Source organism: Anopheles maculipalpis, chromosome 2RL, assembly GCF_943734695.1.
Source record: "Anopheles maculipalpis chromosome 2RL, idAnoMacuDA_375_x, whole genome shotgun sequence".
NCBI lineage: Eukaryota > Metazoa > Arthropoda > Insecta > Diptera > Culicidae > Anopheles > Anopheles maculipalpis.
The window spans coordinates 14618190-14636398 of record NC_064871.1 but is presented as its reverse complement, the minus strand read 5'-3'; the positions used below and the strand labels follow the sequence as shown (position 1 = coordinate 14636398).

The following is an 18209-nucleotide window of genomic DNA, read 5'->3' as shown; positions in this document are numbered from 1 at the left end:
GCTTCCAGGGGCGCGTACATCCTCGAAGCTCAACGATGTACGGAAGGCCTGAAGCTGAACCTCATTTTCATTAAAGCCGGTGGCAGAAATCGTTCTGGTTGTCGGCAGCGAGGCGTAGGGCTAGCACCACAATACATCGGCGGAAGGCCAAGAGATTCTGTACATGTGTTTTGTGTCACACAAAGTTTTGGTCGATGCACATTGTTGTTAGACGTACTGATTAGCTCCCGGATAGCAAGCAAGAGAAATCTAGCGACCGTCTGATGGGTGGTGAGCAAGCTACAGTGATGCAGAATGAGCTGCAGACAAAGTGGTGATCTAACGAAATAATGTTTTAGAAATTCAGTATCAATAAGCAAAGGAAGGAGTTGTATGGCGATGGTATCTTGTCCATGTCATAGGATTAAACAGTATTTTTATACAGTTTCTTGTATTGTACTTGAATGCCTCGACATCTTCGACGGATGTGAACATGTATCGAACTTTACTACAAACCATGCCCACACATGGTTGGTCAAAACAAATATAACAACACACACACACACACACACACACACACACACACACACACACACACACACACACACACACACACACTTGTTTCTACCGTCCAAACTCTGGTGATCGTATTTTGTGTGATTAATTTTGCACGACACCAATAATGTCTTCGTTACGCTGCAGGATCGTTTTACACCCGAGAAGAGTGTTTGCGGTGAGAGGCGAAAAGTTTTCACATTCTTTTTGGTTTGTGTAGGCTTTCACACCACTCGCTCGACCGCTTGTAGGAAAGGTTCGCTATAAAGGCCGGCTGGCAGCAGCTGGCCACCGATAAGCTCCTTCCATCCTACTTTACAGCGTGCCGGAAAGTTTGATTTTCGGACTTGGGGAAGGAAAGTTTCACACGGCGACATGAGGTAAAAGCGAAGGGGAAGGGGTTTTAAGCGGGCCACATAAACACACATAGACAGTCTGGCACGCCTTGCTAGTAGAAGCTGAAAATTGTCGTAAAAAGGCCACCAACTCGGCCGGCTGTTTCCGACACGCTGGGTTTAACGGTCCGCTAGTTGATACGTGTACAAGGACGCTAGGGCACTATTTTGCCGAAGCAGGAAGGTATCAAGTGGGAAAGATAGTGCCTAACTCATAACGCAGTGGCAGAGGGAGTGTACATGGGGTGAAAAAGTTTTCCCACGAAACTGTTATAATGTGCACTTCCCGCTGGAACATGGGTAAAACTTTGGTGTTTATTTTATATATATTTTTCGCCTAGATTTGAGACGACGCAGTGTACCTCGAGCGAGTCAGCGTTAAGAGGCGCCAGGCATAGGGCTAGCTCGGAAAGCATATTTTTTCTTCCATAAAATGAAAAGCCTAACAGTCATGGCAGACACACACACACACACACACCACTCTACACACTTACACGATGTAAACTCGCGATACGGAGAGGGAAGAAGCCTTCCTGCAGCAAATAAGTTAAAACAAAACCTTGGCTCTCGGAGTTTCTGGTTAAGTTTGGATGATGTGAAAAGTTTGGTCGCGTCAGCCGCAACACAAGGCTTGCAGATATGTTCGAAGCTGTAGATTAGTATCACACTTTGTCCCTTTTTTCGGTCCCGAAGCTAAATGTATGTCGTCTTTTTTACTGCTTCATTTTCAGCGAGTTCCGGCTGGTGCTGCAGGAAGACCCGCGCTCGGTTTTTGCTCGCGATGTCCAGATCGAGAACACCGAGGGCCCGATGGACTACGATCTATCGCGCATCTACACCGGCACCGTAGAAGGTAAGTTTTGGCACTGTAGTTTGCTGTGAAATCGACTGGTTACGAAAGTGGTTTTTTGGAGAATTTTCATATAAAGCGGAAATGGGTTTTCAAGTCTTGGGAGAAAATGAAAGCACGCTCTGAAAAAAAAACCAGCCGTAATGAGTTCTTCATGTGGGAAGTTTTGTAAATGCTTTGGAAGCTGTAAATGCTTGGTATCTGCCGGTTAGTTTTGGAGCAAGACAGATGCATGGAAAACGTAAATGAAAAAGGAATATGCTTTGCTATAGAGATCATCTGTCTGAGTCTATGTATAGTAGTGTGGTAAAGTGACTTACATCAAGGTTATTAACCGTGATGTGATAACATTTACCAATGTTATTCCCGTGCTCAATTTTAATGAAACTATTAATGAAACTTATATACTATGCGCGTGGAAGACATTTTCTTCTCGCACCAATAAAATGCACCTAATCTTTCATCTTTCTGATGCCCGAATTGCCGCTGTAGGATGGATTTTACCGAATCGAATTCCACACATGACCAGAGGATGTGATCAGTGTACAATGTACTTTGGTTCTGTTGCTACAGCTACAACCCTTGGAGTCGGTGTTGGCTATACGTTGAGGGTGTGCATCCAACGCTGTGTTCGATATAACTTTAGACACGATCTGAAGGGAGACCGCGAAACCAGAGATGCAAAGATATTTGTGGTGAACTGGAATGCAGGAACCTCCCGAGTCTATCTTCATCCCACAATCTCTGCCAGCGGAGCCATGTGCAGCTCTTGCCGGATGCGAAAGAAACTTGTGAGCGAGAATCGGCCTCTTAAAAATGTTGCTCTTGGATAAAGGAATCAGAGCTCTTAAACGCCTCGACGAATTTTAGTGCCTCGACAGCACTGAGGCTATCAGCAAACGTAAAATTCTGATCCGCAGGATTCCTTTTCGTGATTCCTTTTACAGTCGCTGTGTGTGAGTCAACCTTGTTTGCCCAAATCTAAGCTTTGGCAAAACTCTAATCGGTCCAGGATGCAAATGTATGCTTGGTCTTCTTGTGTTGGCCCAAGAGTAAAGCGTGTCCTACTCTTTTGTACCATCTGTTTAAATCAGTCCGATGAATAGGCTCTGGAGATGGCACAATCTACCAATAAGATATCACGTCTACCCTATCCAGTAAAGGACGAGTTTTCTGAGGACAATACATATAAGGTTAGGTCTGGCCGGTACCGTAACTTCTTCTGCTGCTATTGCGATGCTCATATCTTCTGCTGTGCATAAAGAAGTACATATTATCAGGAAGCTTTGCAATTCTTCTTTTTCTTCTTGGCTTTTCGACCTCTAAGGTCATACCGGCCTCCAAAACGGCTTTCTAGACTGCCGATACTACGTAGTTGGATAGCCAGGCCTCACTACGGGGGGACGGTACGGATGGGATTTGAACCCCGGTACTGCCGTTTGAAGATCGGCGCCGCTGTCGCCTATACCACCGGGCAGCCCCTTAGCCTTACCTTACACTACATCTTACAATAGAAGATTTAATTCCACAGCCTTCAGAATGGTGTTCTTTTCAGTCATTTGTGTACATTTTGTGAGAATTATTTCCTGGTTCCTGGGGTCCTTGATCATAATCATAAATACCATGATAAAAAAATTGCATCCAGCTCTGCTACAAAAATAGAGTACTCGTCTCTGAGGATTCTGAAGAATCCTTCATTGAAAAACTGGTTGGAGGTTTGTTGTCCATACTTTGCCTCAAAAATGCTGGGCCATATACGATTCTCTAAGTCACTAAACAGCTAAACAGCTTGATAAACATATTTGCAACTATCATCGCTAACAAGTTACACGATTTGGTGTTTTTTTTTTGCTGCATATCAAAAGCGTCCATTACTACCAAATAAAAGCCCCAAGTACTTATTTTCCTGCTAGGAGCACGGTTTCTGAAAAGAACATATGTAGCTCGAGAGAGAAATGACAGAAAATTGATAGCCAAACATAAGTGCATTCCCATTCCAGTGGATTTGCTAATTTCGCGAATGCACATGCGAACCATATTTTGCCAGACGAGATGCAGCAAAATTGCCCTCTTACGTAGGGAGGAATTCACTCCGGCAAGGCTACATGCATAATGTATCCTACCATCCGGAGGCGTGTACCGATTGGCAGCCAGAGACACAGCAGTAGCGGCAAAAAGCGCAAACAAGCGTTTAATTTGGCACCGTCTCTCGTGTGTCTCCTGATTCACTTCCGCTTACGGAGGAACGCGCCGGTTGGGATGAGTATCACAAAACATTCTGTTACAAACGTTCGCCGCGTAAAAGTGGGCGAAGGAAAACGCGGTCAACATTGAAACCATATTCTCAGTGGACCGAAAAAAAGCTCTCACTCTGTGTGTTTGTGTTTGCTAGCTGCTGCCATAGCCCGTAGGTCCAGCGATGTTTGCGTCGGCGTCCGTTCGGCAGGCACAATCCGCACAACCCGGAGCGGAAAATTCAGTAATTTTATTCATAATGAAAAATAAATGGCTTTTCAACAAGTTTAATTCCCACTGCATGGAGCTAGGAAGAATGGTAGCGACTGTATTTTTTGTTTGTTTGTTATCAGTGTGTGTAGCCATGTGTGTATGTCTAGCAAACACTGTGGACTGGTCGGTTGGCAGTATTCCGCGGACCGGTTGAAGCACTTTAATGGAGTCTGGTTGCGCCTGCCAAGCGATGTAAAAAAATACACACGCCCTAGGAAAGAATTTTTTGTTGCGCTGTGGCTCAGTGCTCTGGCTCCGCTGGTCAAATTCTTGTAATGCTGCCTTACTCACACTATCGTTTGGCTGGCTACCAGGGCTTTCTATGTACCGCTTTTTGTTTGTACGTACACCCGGAAAGGTTGTTCAGTTTGTGCACATGGATGGTACTTTTACAACGAAAACGAGAATCATCCCCCAATTCTCGGCGACTACTGCCACTGTCCAGGACTCAATCTGCGCACCGCTTGCTCACTGCAAATGCATAATAATTTTTGGCTCGTTTTTCGTTTGCTAACTGAAGGCACTTCTCCAACTTTTTCGACTCTAGTTGGCTTGGGTTGGATGGCGTTCCACCAGCGACAGGCACCACAGGTCGGTTTTGCGGATGCGACAAGAAATCTTTCCGGTGGTTTTGTTTCTGCCCCGCGTCACGCTACCGGTACGGCTGAACGCTCGAACGCTGGAAAAACTAATTTCATTCTTCAGTTTGAAAGTAATTTGTCTGCTCGCTCCGCTTCGTCTATCGCTGACCTCTCGACTGAAGCGTCCACCAGCATTGGTACGGAGTGTTTTGTGGCTAGCTGCTCCCCGCCGGGCGACGATGATCCGGCATGGCAGGCGGATCCGACAGCAGTGCATTATTAGTGCAATTGTCCCTCGTTGCAAAAGTCGGCACACTGCTCGACGAACGATACATACAGTTGCCCACCCCCGGGAGACGTGCAGTGCAATCGGGCCAGTCCTTAAGCGCAACACTATTGTTTGCGGCTTGCCCGTGATCTGACAAGTAGTGTGAGGAAGTTTGTCGCTGTTTTGAATGAGCAATGATGAACGAATTGTTTCCAGTGAGCACTTTTCCTCCGTGTGACATGCTCATCAACGGCGAACTATTGCTTGGTTGCAAATGCGGATAGGAGGGACGAAGGTAGGCGCAAAGCAGGAAAGCAGGAGTAGAGAATTTTAACACTTTTCCTGCCACTCTAAACGGGAAGGCGGGTTAGTCTTTGATATGCAGCGGGTTGGGCGGTCTTGTTGAACGTTACGTTTGTGCCAGAAGGGGCATTTAAGTTTAGTGAGTGGGAACAGTTTTCTACTGAATGCACGGTTTGCAAATGTAATTGAAAATGTCGCGTTTTGTTTTATAATTGTAAATTTAGTGTACAGTTTTGTACCAATTAATTGCTATTGGTGTTTCAATAAAGTTGGAAAGTTTTGTTATTGAATTGCCAGCTGAAATTGTTGTAGAGTGTTTTTCTTTCCATAATTTGTTTGTGTAATTCAATTAATTTTCTCTGCGGAAGGTGTTGCTCAAGACGATCCTCATTGGGACAGTTAATTTTTTTTGACAATTTTTGTGCTATTCGCCAGCGAGATTCAGATCAGAGCAGATAGTTTTTATAACTCTTTTGAAATTCTTATGAAAAAAGGGTGGGAATGAGATAAATGCCAATTCAATCAGTCGAACAGTCGTAAGCAACTGTTCGACAACTGTTTTAGCAATACGCTAAAACTTCAGTGCGTTTCTATATAAATATAACTGTAGGAGCTGATTGACACTTTGTCTAGTAAAAACTGATAAAAAGTCCAAGAACCAAAGAAGTTTAAAATTATTTATTTATTCATTTATTTATTTATTTACAAATGATTATGACAGTCCAGTGCCGTATTGTCAACACCGCTTGTGTTGAATAAATTTTATGATCTTATTGGTAAGATCGTAAAATTTCTTCAGATCATTTCCTCCTTATTCTTTGCCTTATTCCGGGCATACTAGGTTAGAAGTTTAAAATTAATTAAAGCAATACTTCGGACCTAAATCTTCTGGCGCTAGATGGTTCTGACTGTCAGTTTGTACGGAAGGAAAGCAAGCAGCTTTTTAGTCTAGAAACGTCAAAAACACACATGAAAAATATTTCTTATGTCCTCATAGAACCCCATTATTGTAAAAACTTGGTGTTTCGAATATATCTGGCGACTAATAACTCTCCCAAAGTGAGTGTCACAATAACGAAGCTCAAAACAAACTCTGTCCGGTTCAAAACGCAGTCCGAGTTTATTCCATAGAAAGAATGAAATTGGGACGTCCCGGTGGTATAGGCGATAGCGGCACCGGTTTTCAAACGGCAGGTCCGGGGCTCAAATACCATCCGGACCGTCCCCCCGTAGTGAGGATTGACTATCCAACTAAGTGTTATCGGCAAGTCCAATAAGCCATCTGATGGCCGGCGTCACCTTAGAGGTGTTTAAGCGAATAAGAAGACTTAAATAACACGCTCACTCAATTAATATTACTATTTTTTCAAACCATTTATTTTTTCCTTTTTGACCGTAGATATCTCTCCAACACTGTAGCACAATGTCCTAAGTTCAGCTTAATTGAAACGTGCCCAAAATGAATCGATTGATTGACAGTCGATATTTTACCCGTTGGATGTACTAAATGCGGCACTAACGAACAAAAATGAAACCCCTCACCACAATCAGTCAACCCCTATCTTAACTACCACCCAATGTTTCTTCCATTTCATACACACACACGGCAGCTAATCGTGGCAGTTTTGTGGACACGATTTTATCCTCGCGGCTACGCGCACACGAATTGTGCGCGATATTTCCCGCGTGGCACCACGATTGAACGATAAAAACCTCTGATATCATCATTATCGCATGGGAACGCGCTCGGTTGCCACTGTTAATACGTACCCGGCGCAGTCAGGTCCTTTTGCAGTGTTTGAAGATTCTTGGCAAGTGTCATTTAGAAGGGTTTTTTTTTGCTAGCTGACAGAAAACATATCGATCCTTTGGCTCGTTCCTAAAAAACGCTAAAAAAACCGAGGGTGCGATCGATGGTTGATTTCAGCTTCCGTGAAGGAGACGATCAATATATATTAATTCGATTTGATTTCATAAAAGAGAGAGAGATACGCATCACGCGAGCACATATTCGATGGTGAGAACTTACAATCATTGCGTTTGGGCGAACCTTTTATCCCACTGGGTGGTGTTACCATCGTAGTGTTTTACGACAAACGTGAAAGTGTGGCTGCTAATATTTGGCACCTAAACGTGCGGCGTTATTTCGTCTTAAGAGGGAAATTCGCTTTTTCCTGCAGGATATGATTGCCTTTCCGCAATCGGTTGTAATTCTAGCGAACGATTTGTGGCTCGCAGGGAAATAACAGCAGATTATGTTGTGCTTTCCCGTGAGTTAGACACTTTCCAAAAACGGAACATCCTATATCGGTATGAGGTGGCATGTTTAAACCCCTTTCCGCGTTGTGGGCATTGATTTATGGTACCCATTTTCCATACTGATCGAACCGATTGTTGTGCCTTTCGAGCAAAAGGCGCGTGTGTTTGGATACCTCGGAGTGAATAATCATAAGTTATGCGTGGCAGTTTCGATGGTACTTGAGCTCCTTCCCGTGGCGAAAGGATGGGACAGGTGCGCCAAACGATTCCTTAAACATTCCACTCACTTAGCCAGGATACTGTTATGATATCGAGGAAAGTGTTTTAACAAGCGGCGAGATAAAGAAACGCGTAAGGATGGAGTAATAAGTTATGCGTGTTTGGATGTTTGGGTGTTTGGGATTGAATATAAAATGTAATGGTAATGCTAATGCTCCACGGTGCACATGTGTGTAAAGGGTCGGGGTTTTTGTTTTGCTTTATATTGCATACTTTACACATGCCTTTGCCTCGTGTGGAGAATTAAACGTTTTGTTTTGATTGAATTCAGTAATAGTCTCACTTTTGGAATGCTTCATACATTCCATTTTTTCTTCGGAGGGAAGAATATTAAAGTGTCTTCAGTGTGGATCATAAACTAACAGCTACGGTTGTATCTAACCAATTTTATTTCCTGCACACAATCTTGCGCTATAAATCAACCAAAATCTGTTCCTACTACTTCCGGACCGCTGCAGAGTACGAGTCCACAATGGTATGTGGTTGAAAATTTCATGCACTGCTCGTTTCCTGTTTTACCATTTCTTCTGTCGACTTACGACAAAGTCTTGTGCAAACCCGTCACAATCCTTTTTACCTGCTCGCGAGAGTTGTATACTTTTGGGTAAACCAACACATCTTGCCGCCATCCGTCCGGAACAAAAACGCGAAGCGAAGTTTATCTTTTCGGGGAAATACAGCGCGACTGCATGCATAAGTGAAATGTGGATGCATTTGTTGCATGGTCGCGTGCTTGTTTCGTTTGGTATGCTGTGTGCTGACAGGGAAAACATAGTGTTTTGTTGTTTTAAATGTCGACTATACACTGTTGCTTTTAAATTGTTAAAATATTTGGTCTTCGAATGATACTTTGAAAACTATCTAACACAAACTGCTTTCAATATATTTAATTTCGTTCAAGCATTCCTGAAAGTTGCATTCCAACATTCCATCATTTTAGATGGCTTGTACCTTCGGAGTCAAAAAACTACTTCAACGTCCTTATTTCTGTGGAGAAATTAGCGCCGTCTATGTAAAGCTGAGAAGGTCTAGTACGCAGCTGATCGAAATGTCTCGGGAGCTGGGATCTATGATGACTAAGGCCTGAAAATAACAAAATTTTAGACGGCTTTTTTCAAACAGTTAAGCTGTCATTAGCAATTAAAACAAAAGAGATAGACTTGTCCTAAAGCTTTTGAAATTTGATGTACCAATTTGACAGAATGATTGCTTTTTTTCTTATTCTTGGTCTGCTCAGGCGGCATCATGTCGTGTTGAGATGGCCAGGTCACCAATCTGTCTTCAAGCAACTCGATCTAGGGCTACAGTCCTCCATCTACGGTTGCATCGACGACAGGTTTGACCCCATCTGCCTCATCCAATGAGCGCACTGTGCTTCTCTGCGCCTCCACCTGCCGAAAGGTGTTCCTGGTGAGTCATCATCCGATCTTTGACGATTGTCAGGAACTCTGCACCCTCATTCTCTTTCTCATTAAGCCCTGCTAGCACACACCGCCATAGCATCCGCCGTTCGAAAATGGCTAGTGCATTGAGGTTCTCTGGCGGCATTGTCCAGGACTCATACTCGTAAAGGACTCCCGGACGTATCTTTGTGCGATATGTCTTGCAGTTAATGCATTGTTGGAGTCTTCTGGAGCCCAGAAGTTTGTTTAACTCGTATTAAGAGCGATTTTGGATATCGCTATCGATTTTCCTTTTTCAAAGTTGAGCGATTCGACTTTGGATATCGCTGCCTTAGTTGTTGTTCGAAGATACGATCGTTTATCACGGTAGCAGAACTCCTCTACCTCCATGAGAGCGTTGCCGTCAACTGATCCGACTGCTTGCAAGTTGAAAAGATTGGTTGCGAAACGTTTAATAACTTTGAAACATTTTAGTAAGCATGAATGAGCTCTAAAACTTCAATGCGTATCATTTCTTAAGCTATATAACTCCGTTAAGTGATCATATACATGACTTAAACGTTGTACAATTACAATTTCTTAAAAAACGTATTGTGTAAATTTCAAGAGCACCGTTTAGCACCTTGCCGAAGAAGCTAAAAACCATGAAAACTAACGTTTTTTGTCAAACATCTGCTCGAATCTAGCCTTTTTTTTGTGGAGCTCATTTAGGTTATCCACTGTTATGTCTTGAAGTACAACATGCCTTGTCCTGCTTCTGGCATAAATCAGATTTATCTTTTTAAAACTTGCATCTCGAAACAATACTGAGGATTAAAACAATATATACACAATACCACACTTACCAAAGATAAGAAGGTGTCCCTGTGCGCACTGTTTCACCCAAGTCCGGATACTGAGCTCTCGTTTAATCTGAACTATACCTTTGCTTCCCCGTTTCACCAGCCCTGCAATGGATTACGTACCATCACCAACAGCGAGACAACGAGGGTGCGAAAACAAATGACTAACCGCTCGATACCATCTTCCAGCGGTGATAATGAACGTTCTGTCGAGTATGAGGTCTTTTCTGCAAGAATGGCCACCAATCCAATTATGAATCGTTTGTTGAACTGCTCCGTCGCTGCGACTCTCGCAGCAAACTCACGTTTCCCAATCGACCTTTCGACGCTTCAATCCGAGGGATCGATGCTGAGTTGGCGTATTTGGATAGTGATTTTTGGTGAATCAAGGCACGGTAACACCTTCGAGTTTTCTTATCCTTGTTTGTTCAGGGATTTAGCCCATAGCGTACGGAAGAGTGGAACCGTTTGCGTATGAGGTGATAACGTTATACCGTCTTTGCAACATGGCGGGGGAAAAATGGGATCGGAAGAGATTCGATCGGAATGAAACGATGAGGGTGCAGAAAATATTACCAGTGATAGCCCGTTACAAGGGAGAAGGGACATTGATTATTGGACACCGGGTTGCTATTATTTGTCCATCCTCATCCTCCAGATGGTGGTGGAATAAATTTCCGAATTGCTACCTTTTTTGTTGTACGCGAGCTCGTGGTGGCTTCAGCACGGCAGCAACTGAAGGAGCGCTGGGAATTCACCTACAATGCTGCAACAATAAGCCAATTATGTTGCCTTTGCCGATGGGAAATTATCGTTCTCCCTTCTCCCTTCTACAAACTGTTCCGGATCTAGTGGATTATTTGCCGAAATATCGGTATCGGGGACGGGTCGGTTTCGGCGAATGCTTCCTAGGAGCACCTGTAGAGCACGCTCTCGCTGTAATACGGCATGTGCGATTCCGACGTATAGTAACCCACACATACACACGCACACCCGCTCACACACTCGATCGAACGGGACAATAATTTATTGATCTAATTAGCATAATTGGAAATGCTGATAATAATCACAGTTATTCCAAAACCGCAATTCGGTACTGTCATCTAATGAGCTGGGCCTTTTTCATGACCGTTATTCATCGACGCTTTACAGTAATCCCTGCTCCATATCGTACCAAAGGGCGCCGTGTCGGATGAACACAAGGCGTTTTGGGCACGCAAGGATTACGGACCGACGCGTCCGTTTGTTGGGTGTCGGGAGGGCGAAGGAAGATGGCACGGAGTGTGGGCAAGGTATATAAATATATGAACCCTAATTGAATAGCACTCGAGGTTAATCCGTGATTCGTGCCCGTACCGTGATTGAACCGGAATGTGTACACTTTGCAGTCAAATTTGATGGCGTTGGTGACGTTATTTGTAGGTTTAACATGTTTGTGTAGTGTTGTTTGATTGAGGCTTTTTTTCTGTATTGTTCACCGTATGTTTAAATAGCGTTCTAATATTGGAGTCTATGATGACCCAAGCCAGTTTTTTCATGTTTTTTTTTAATATTTCAAGGCTGAAATGCTCCCTTGTCTCCATACAAACTGACAGTAAAAATTAGCTTTCGCTAAAAACATTCGATTTTTGTTGAGAAACCAAAAATTATATTCGACCATATGTGCAAAAATTTGTTTTGTTTATACTTTTGAAGAGTATTTTTATAAAAGTATAACTATTCAAAATTTTAAATAAACTTAAATATGCAATTTACGCAGTTACGAAGTCTGATTTCAAACACACAGTTTTCCTCTTCTTCTGTGCTGTAACAACTTGTTAGGTCAAGCTATCTATCGTATGAGTCATTAGACTTGTTGATACTATGTAGTTGGATAGTCAAGTCCTCACTAATGTTCGGATTTGAGCCTCAGTCCTGCCTCAGTCCTCATAATGAGCCTCAGTCCTGCCAGTAGACATTAAAGAATGGCCTTTTTTTCAAATAAATGGTGATTTATTTTTGAAGTGGACTTTAAAACAAATATTTTTGTAATATCTCGTTTTCGGTTAGCATGAACCATCGATTGTAGATGGAATATTAAAAATATATCTCTACAGAAGCCTTGTTCGGTTCTTCCTTTTGGAAAATTGTAAATTTTGCCATTTTGCTACCACTTTGGCTAGTGTATGCGTGTCGGCATGTCACTGTGCTTTGCCCTTTTTTTCATGTTAACTTTGAAAACTCTTTACATTTTGTCTTTACTTTTTGAACCCGAAGGGACGCACGGCGGACGGGAAACGTACTCGCTCAAACCCACCGACACCGTAGCCTAATTAAAACACATAAATTATCCCGAACGAAATGAAACCGGACGCACCTCTTGACGGCGACGTGGAGGACGAGCCCTGACTTTTACTCGCTGTGTGTATAATTTTGTTGTTTGTTATTTGTTTGTGTGTGTGCCTGTGTCTGTGTTTTATTTCCACCTCAGTACGAAAAATACGGTTCTGCCTTTTGCTGACGAATAGAGCATCGCCACAGTTCGTTTAGGGGTTTTTGTGTTTTCGCCATCTTCCTACGTTCGCGCCGTGACACCGGTTCTTGCCACGTTCACAAAAACTCACCGGAATGTTACTACTTACCGACGTGCCATCTCGAGGATATCCTTTTCCATTGCCATGTCCGCAGTACGACGGACAAAAATGAGTCGCGCGCTTGTGCATGGGTGTTTGTATTTTTCTCACCACTGTTTTGTTGGCGTTGGTGTCTTTTTGTTTACATTTACACTGTAATATGTGACACACATATAAGCATACACGTACCTAAACTTGGCTGGATGGGGGGAGGAACTTGACGATGGGGTGAATTTGGATGTGCTTCCGGGTAAGTTTATGACCTTCGTGGTGGATGAGTTGTAAGAATCATGAAATAATGCGAGGATCTTGAAGTTGGAGTTTGAGTGATATTGAACGTCCCTCCCTTCGTACTTTTGTGTTTGAGGTTTTGTTGGTGGAAATGATAAATATTGGAGGTGAAGAAGTTTGACTGTTTCTTATGACATGTTGAATATTTGTACGATCGTAAATAAAGACTCTTTACATATGTCCTTTATGTAGAAAATGTTATGTGTTTTTAACATAAATTTTTGATTTTAGCATTCGGTGGTTCGGTGGTTAACAGCGATGACGATCTTCACACGTTCGAACCGGAGTTCAAATGCCATCTGGACCGTTCCCTCGTAGTTGAGGGCTGACTATCCAACTACTTGGTATTTCCATATAATCAAAATTTTGAATCACTCAATGTATTTTTTCTCATAAGGCTAGTAGAATATTGCAATCCTCTTATGGAGGTTAGCAATTATATAGAGGAATATTGTATTCAGTTAGGACAGATTCGTAACTGGACTGTAATACTTTTCAATCTGGTGTAGAATATCTGCCTAGCGTTTGGTTCCTCCCTTGTTAAACCGGCACGCCGTTTATTCAGATTATTATTTATAAAAATTCCATATTTTGAGATTTTTACCACGTTCAAATCTTCGTGTCCTAGCGGACCAACGGACATCATTTTGATTGGGAAACTTTTCGGAACCGATAGGAACCCTTTGTTCATGCGGACAGCGTCGATTTGGAAAATCGGAATCGTTTCTCGTAGATCCAGAGAAGAACAAACGTTGTTTTCGTAATTATGAATTGTTTTTAACGAATTTAATTAAAATTAATATGCAGAGCATATTCAGTGTGGAGCGAAAAACCATAATTGAACACATCATAGTTGTCATGCCCGACCATTGGTGGGGTGAATTTGTTGTATTATAATGAATTATTTTACGATATTCCCAAGAACGTATTTTAAAATCGATCCTTCATTTACTTGTATGTGCGTAAAATATCAACGTTCTTGCGTTGAAGCGTTTACTCCTTTAAAACCTCGGAGCCATATGCAGCACCAGCACCAAAGAGCGTCCCATCAAGCACAACCATAACCTTCTTCTGTCTGTTCAGCTCGACGAACATGATTAAATTACATTAAAAAATCTTGTAAAGTAATACGCTTCCCTTACACCACACTGGTAGCCGCTCGTAAAAAGATAGTGGATAAGTTACGATTAGTTTGGGGCAACTTTGTTTTTTTTATTAAATTTACCCTTTCCGAAGAAGCAAAGCAGCGGTAGAACCTCGTTATTTTGCTTCTTGCCAGTACCAGCCCAGCAATCTTTGTCAGCTTTTTTCAGTAGTAGCAGTATTTGAAAGTAAACAAAAGTAAGCGCCCGTTTACCACGGTACGAAAACGGTTTATGATAAGTTCAAAGTTGCTAATTTGCTTAGGAGCATAAGTTAAGCGTCGCATTCATCTGAAGTTGAGGTCTCCCATCTTCTCTCTCTCTCTCTCTCTCTCTCTCTTTCTCTTTCTCTCTTTGTCTGTCTACATCTCATCCGACCCGGATGAACTCTGGCGCACTGGGAACTAAACTCTCGGCTGCTTGGTTCATTGCATAAGATTACGTTTGCCGACTGTCCGAAAGATTGAAGAACTGGTAAAATGGTGCTTGAAAAAAAAACGAAGAACAAAAAATAACCCAAAAAACAACGAACAAGCACTGTTTAAAACCAAAGAAAAGGGCATGGCATGGTAGCGGACAGGCTTTTGCTGCTGCTACTCGCCCGGAAACGAACCGCGCCGGGCGCGCCTGTGTCGGTGTCGGAAATGTTTCATTCTTTTAATTTAAATTTAGTTATCACTAATTACCATCTTGCCCTTCATCCGGCCCAGATTCCGGATTCACGCTGAACCCTTCTGGTGCCCGGTACTACTACTGTGCACGGTCTGCCACAGATAAGTTGTAATTAAGTAGTTTTTTATTCATTCGCCACGAGCCTTGATCCTGGGCTGTCGGCTGTGCTTTAGCAGGAAAAAAATGAAGGATCTCTCGTACTATGTTTTGCTACGATGCGGTTCAGATCGGGCAAGTTCTAACGCTTTTTTTATCTACGTTGAGCTTGAACTTTTCATCATTCGTTGAAAAGCAACGAAGTTCTTTTTTTTCGCTTTGGTTCCTGGTTCTTGTTCCACTCTTGTGCTCTTTGTCGTTGGATTCCGCCTAACGGCTTACGAGGGCACGAAGGGCTCGGATAGAACGCGATAAAGAGGACGGTGGTTAGTTTTTTCCGTAAACGATCGCCAATTAACGCACAGGAAATTTAACGACACTGGTGGCTTGCGGTGATATCGATGATGATATTTATTTAGTGTTGTGTTTCATTTGGATGCTGTGTGTTCCGTCGATGGGCAATTTAATTCCCTTTTTCGGTGAGCAAAACACACGTACACGTAAGTGCGCTCGAGTGACCGAATCGAGTTTACCGAATGGAGGGATGGGGTCCGTACCTGCGGCTAAATAAAACATCACCCACGTACTGGGTGGAAAATGGCGTGGACGATCTGGGTGGTGAATCCCTTTTCCGTTTGTTATGGTCCTTCGGTCGCTTTAACCACATTCAATCGGCATCGCGTGATAGTGTGTGGGTTGAAGCGTAGCGAGAGAGTAAAAAAATATGGATGTGGATAAAGATGTGTGACCCCGGGGCATTCGGTTTCATCACCCGGATATCCTGTGAAGTTTATACGATTCCTCTACATTGAGTTCACACGACGGGAGCTCGCACGAATGATTCATATTACACCTGAAGGATATGTGGTTTTTTAATGCACTTTTCATAATAATTTGCATATTTATATGTTCAGTGGAAGTAGGGAGATGAATCCGGGTAGACTGCGTGACCTTTTCAGGGACGTGGAACAGCGCCAACTAGAGATATACACGGTCGTGATGGGAAAAACAGCTCTAGCCAGCTTCATCAGTAAGTAGTTCCGCATCCACGGCTCCGAACCTGCGGCTCCGCACCAACAGTTCCGACAAAATGGTTTGAATTAAGCTGAAGTTTTCTTTCCACAATTCTCCAGTTTGTTAAAAATGGTTTACAACGTCGGAAGGGGAGAGAGGATGACAAGGACAAGGTGATTGTTTGTTCGAAGCCGGTTTCGGAACCGTTCTGTCGGAGCCGTGAGCGCGGTCCGTAGCGCCCATCACTAAAACACACTAGCGAAATCAGTATGCTATAATTTATCAAGTCCAATAACTTGTGTGGCTGGACCTTTCTTTACTTTACACACTGTCCATCGTTGAAGGACACACTTCGCAAAGGTCAAAACATTACGCTGGCTGGCGCCACAATTATGACAACGAAAAGAAAAGCGCTCCTTTCATCTACTGGAACTTGGCCAAAATGGCTTGTCCTTATTTTGGTCTCAGTTTCTCCCGGATCCTTCTGATGTCTTTGAATATGGCAGTAAGACTCGAAAGGACACTCGGCATTGATCCTCTTCTCCTCCCCCCCTCCCCTCACCACGGTGTCACATCAGCAAAATCTGTGAAATGTGCGCGACCAAATGGAACGGAAAACTATTTCCCATTTGCGTCAACCGCCGGGCCCCAAACCTTCCCTATTGCAAAGTGTGCTAAAAGCTCAACATGACGCTGGTTTCAAGTAGAGATTCGTGTTTTCCTAATCCCGGGCGTAAACGCAAAAATCTGTCCCCGTCCCCGATTACTTGTCTGGCCTGTATTTCAGGAACCGACCTTGACGTTGCCATGGGCGATGCATGATATGTGCTGCTTCCGATAAAACCGTAACAGTGTTGGTGGTGTTACGGTGTACTGGACCCCCCCCCCACCCCTCTATCTCCACCACCCCCAAAAACCAACCCGGCTGACTGACTGTGCGCAAAGGCATGTAATGTACGCGAAGCCGGCAGGAATCTCGCATAATATGTAGCCGGAAAGTGCACGATCGCTAGCAGCTCCTAGTTTGTTTTGTCGCCCGGACGAGAGGACGAAAAATTGAAGCGGACATAAAGATAAATAGAACGACGCTTCACGGGTTCGCAGCAAGGCGGAATATGCATAGAGGCTCTTTCCGGAAATGGAAAGGAACGGAACCCCCGTCATCCGGGCATCGTGGTCGCCATGTGTGGTCGTTCTCGTCGTTCTCGTTGAGGGAGAGGAAAATGCAGGGCTGATGGGCATCCCCATGGTGGCGAACATTAGTAGCATAGTGTATGTGCATAAATTTGAACACCAAAAATGTGCTGGCGATGTTGGAGCGCAAACAGAGGAAACAAAAAAAAGCGTAACCCACGTGAGTCCTGGCGTGTTGGCCAGTTTCGCAAAATTTATCGCTAAGCTTGCGCTCCATATTCTGCTGGCGGTGAAATATGGTTCTGTCTCGCATCACATACACCTACAGAAAAGCCCGACGCCCTCAGGGTGGTCGGTCGGGTTCGGTCAACCGTGACGCAGAAGACGGATTCGGTGTTTTCGCTTAAATACTCCAACACTCGATTATGCGCTCGTGCTGGCGGGTCGTCTTCGTCGTTGGTCAGTTAACGAGCCGCCGCCGCGAGCTTTGATACATGCCGCCAGGAACGGTTCGAGTCGCAACCGAACCGGCGAACCTTTGGGTGGAAGATTACTATCGCGTTTCGCCCCGCGCATCCTCGCCCGTCGGCCGTGTTTCAACCGTCCACCTCCAATAAATAGCATATCCGTTTTTCACTTTCCCGCTTTCGGTGCTCATAAATAATGCATCAAGTGGGGTTTTTTTTTTATTCTGTCCTGCCGGCGTGACCGTCTCCTAATCCTTTCGCGTCCACCCTCCCTATAGCAGAGCCCCTTACTGGATTGCCAGCCTAGACGATAAGTCTTGCCTCACCCTTACCTCACGGATAGCTCCGACACACGGCCCACACCGTGCGGGTAATTTGTACCCTTTAGCATAGAAATATGGCACGAGCAATTTGAGTTTTCTTTTTCCTGATTGTTGTAGTGTTTCTCTGCCGAAAAGGCTAAACGATCCATCGCGCACCACAGGTGGTTTTGGTGTGTTATAAAGCCCGATGCTACAGAAAGAAATACTCGGACTCAATGTTTTATTGTCCCCATTCG

At 43.8% G+C, this 18209-nt stretch overlaps 2 protein-coding genes across 2 annotated transcripts in view; both read left to right on the top strand.

Moving 5' to 3' along the window:
- The window catches only part of LOC126556645 (uncharacterized), a 142382-nt gene that overhangs the window by 44530 nt on the left and 79643 nt on the right, over positions 1 to 18209 (top strand). The window contains exon 3 of the mRNA XM_050212033.1: positions 1661 to 1782. Coding sequence (XP_050067990.1) covers positions 1661 to 1782 — 122 coding nt within the window. The remainder of the gene's footprint in view (positions 1 to 1660; positions 1783 to 18209) is intronic.
- The window catches only part of LOC126558780 (transcription initiation factor TFIID subunit 9), a 406967-nt gene that overhangs the window by 313261 nt on the left and 75497 nt on the right, over positions 1 to 18209 (top strand). The gene's annotated exons all lie outside the window — the stretch shown is intronic.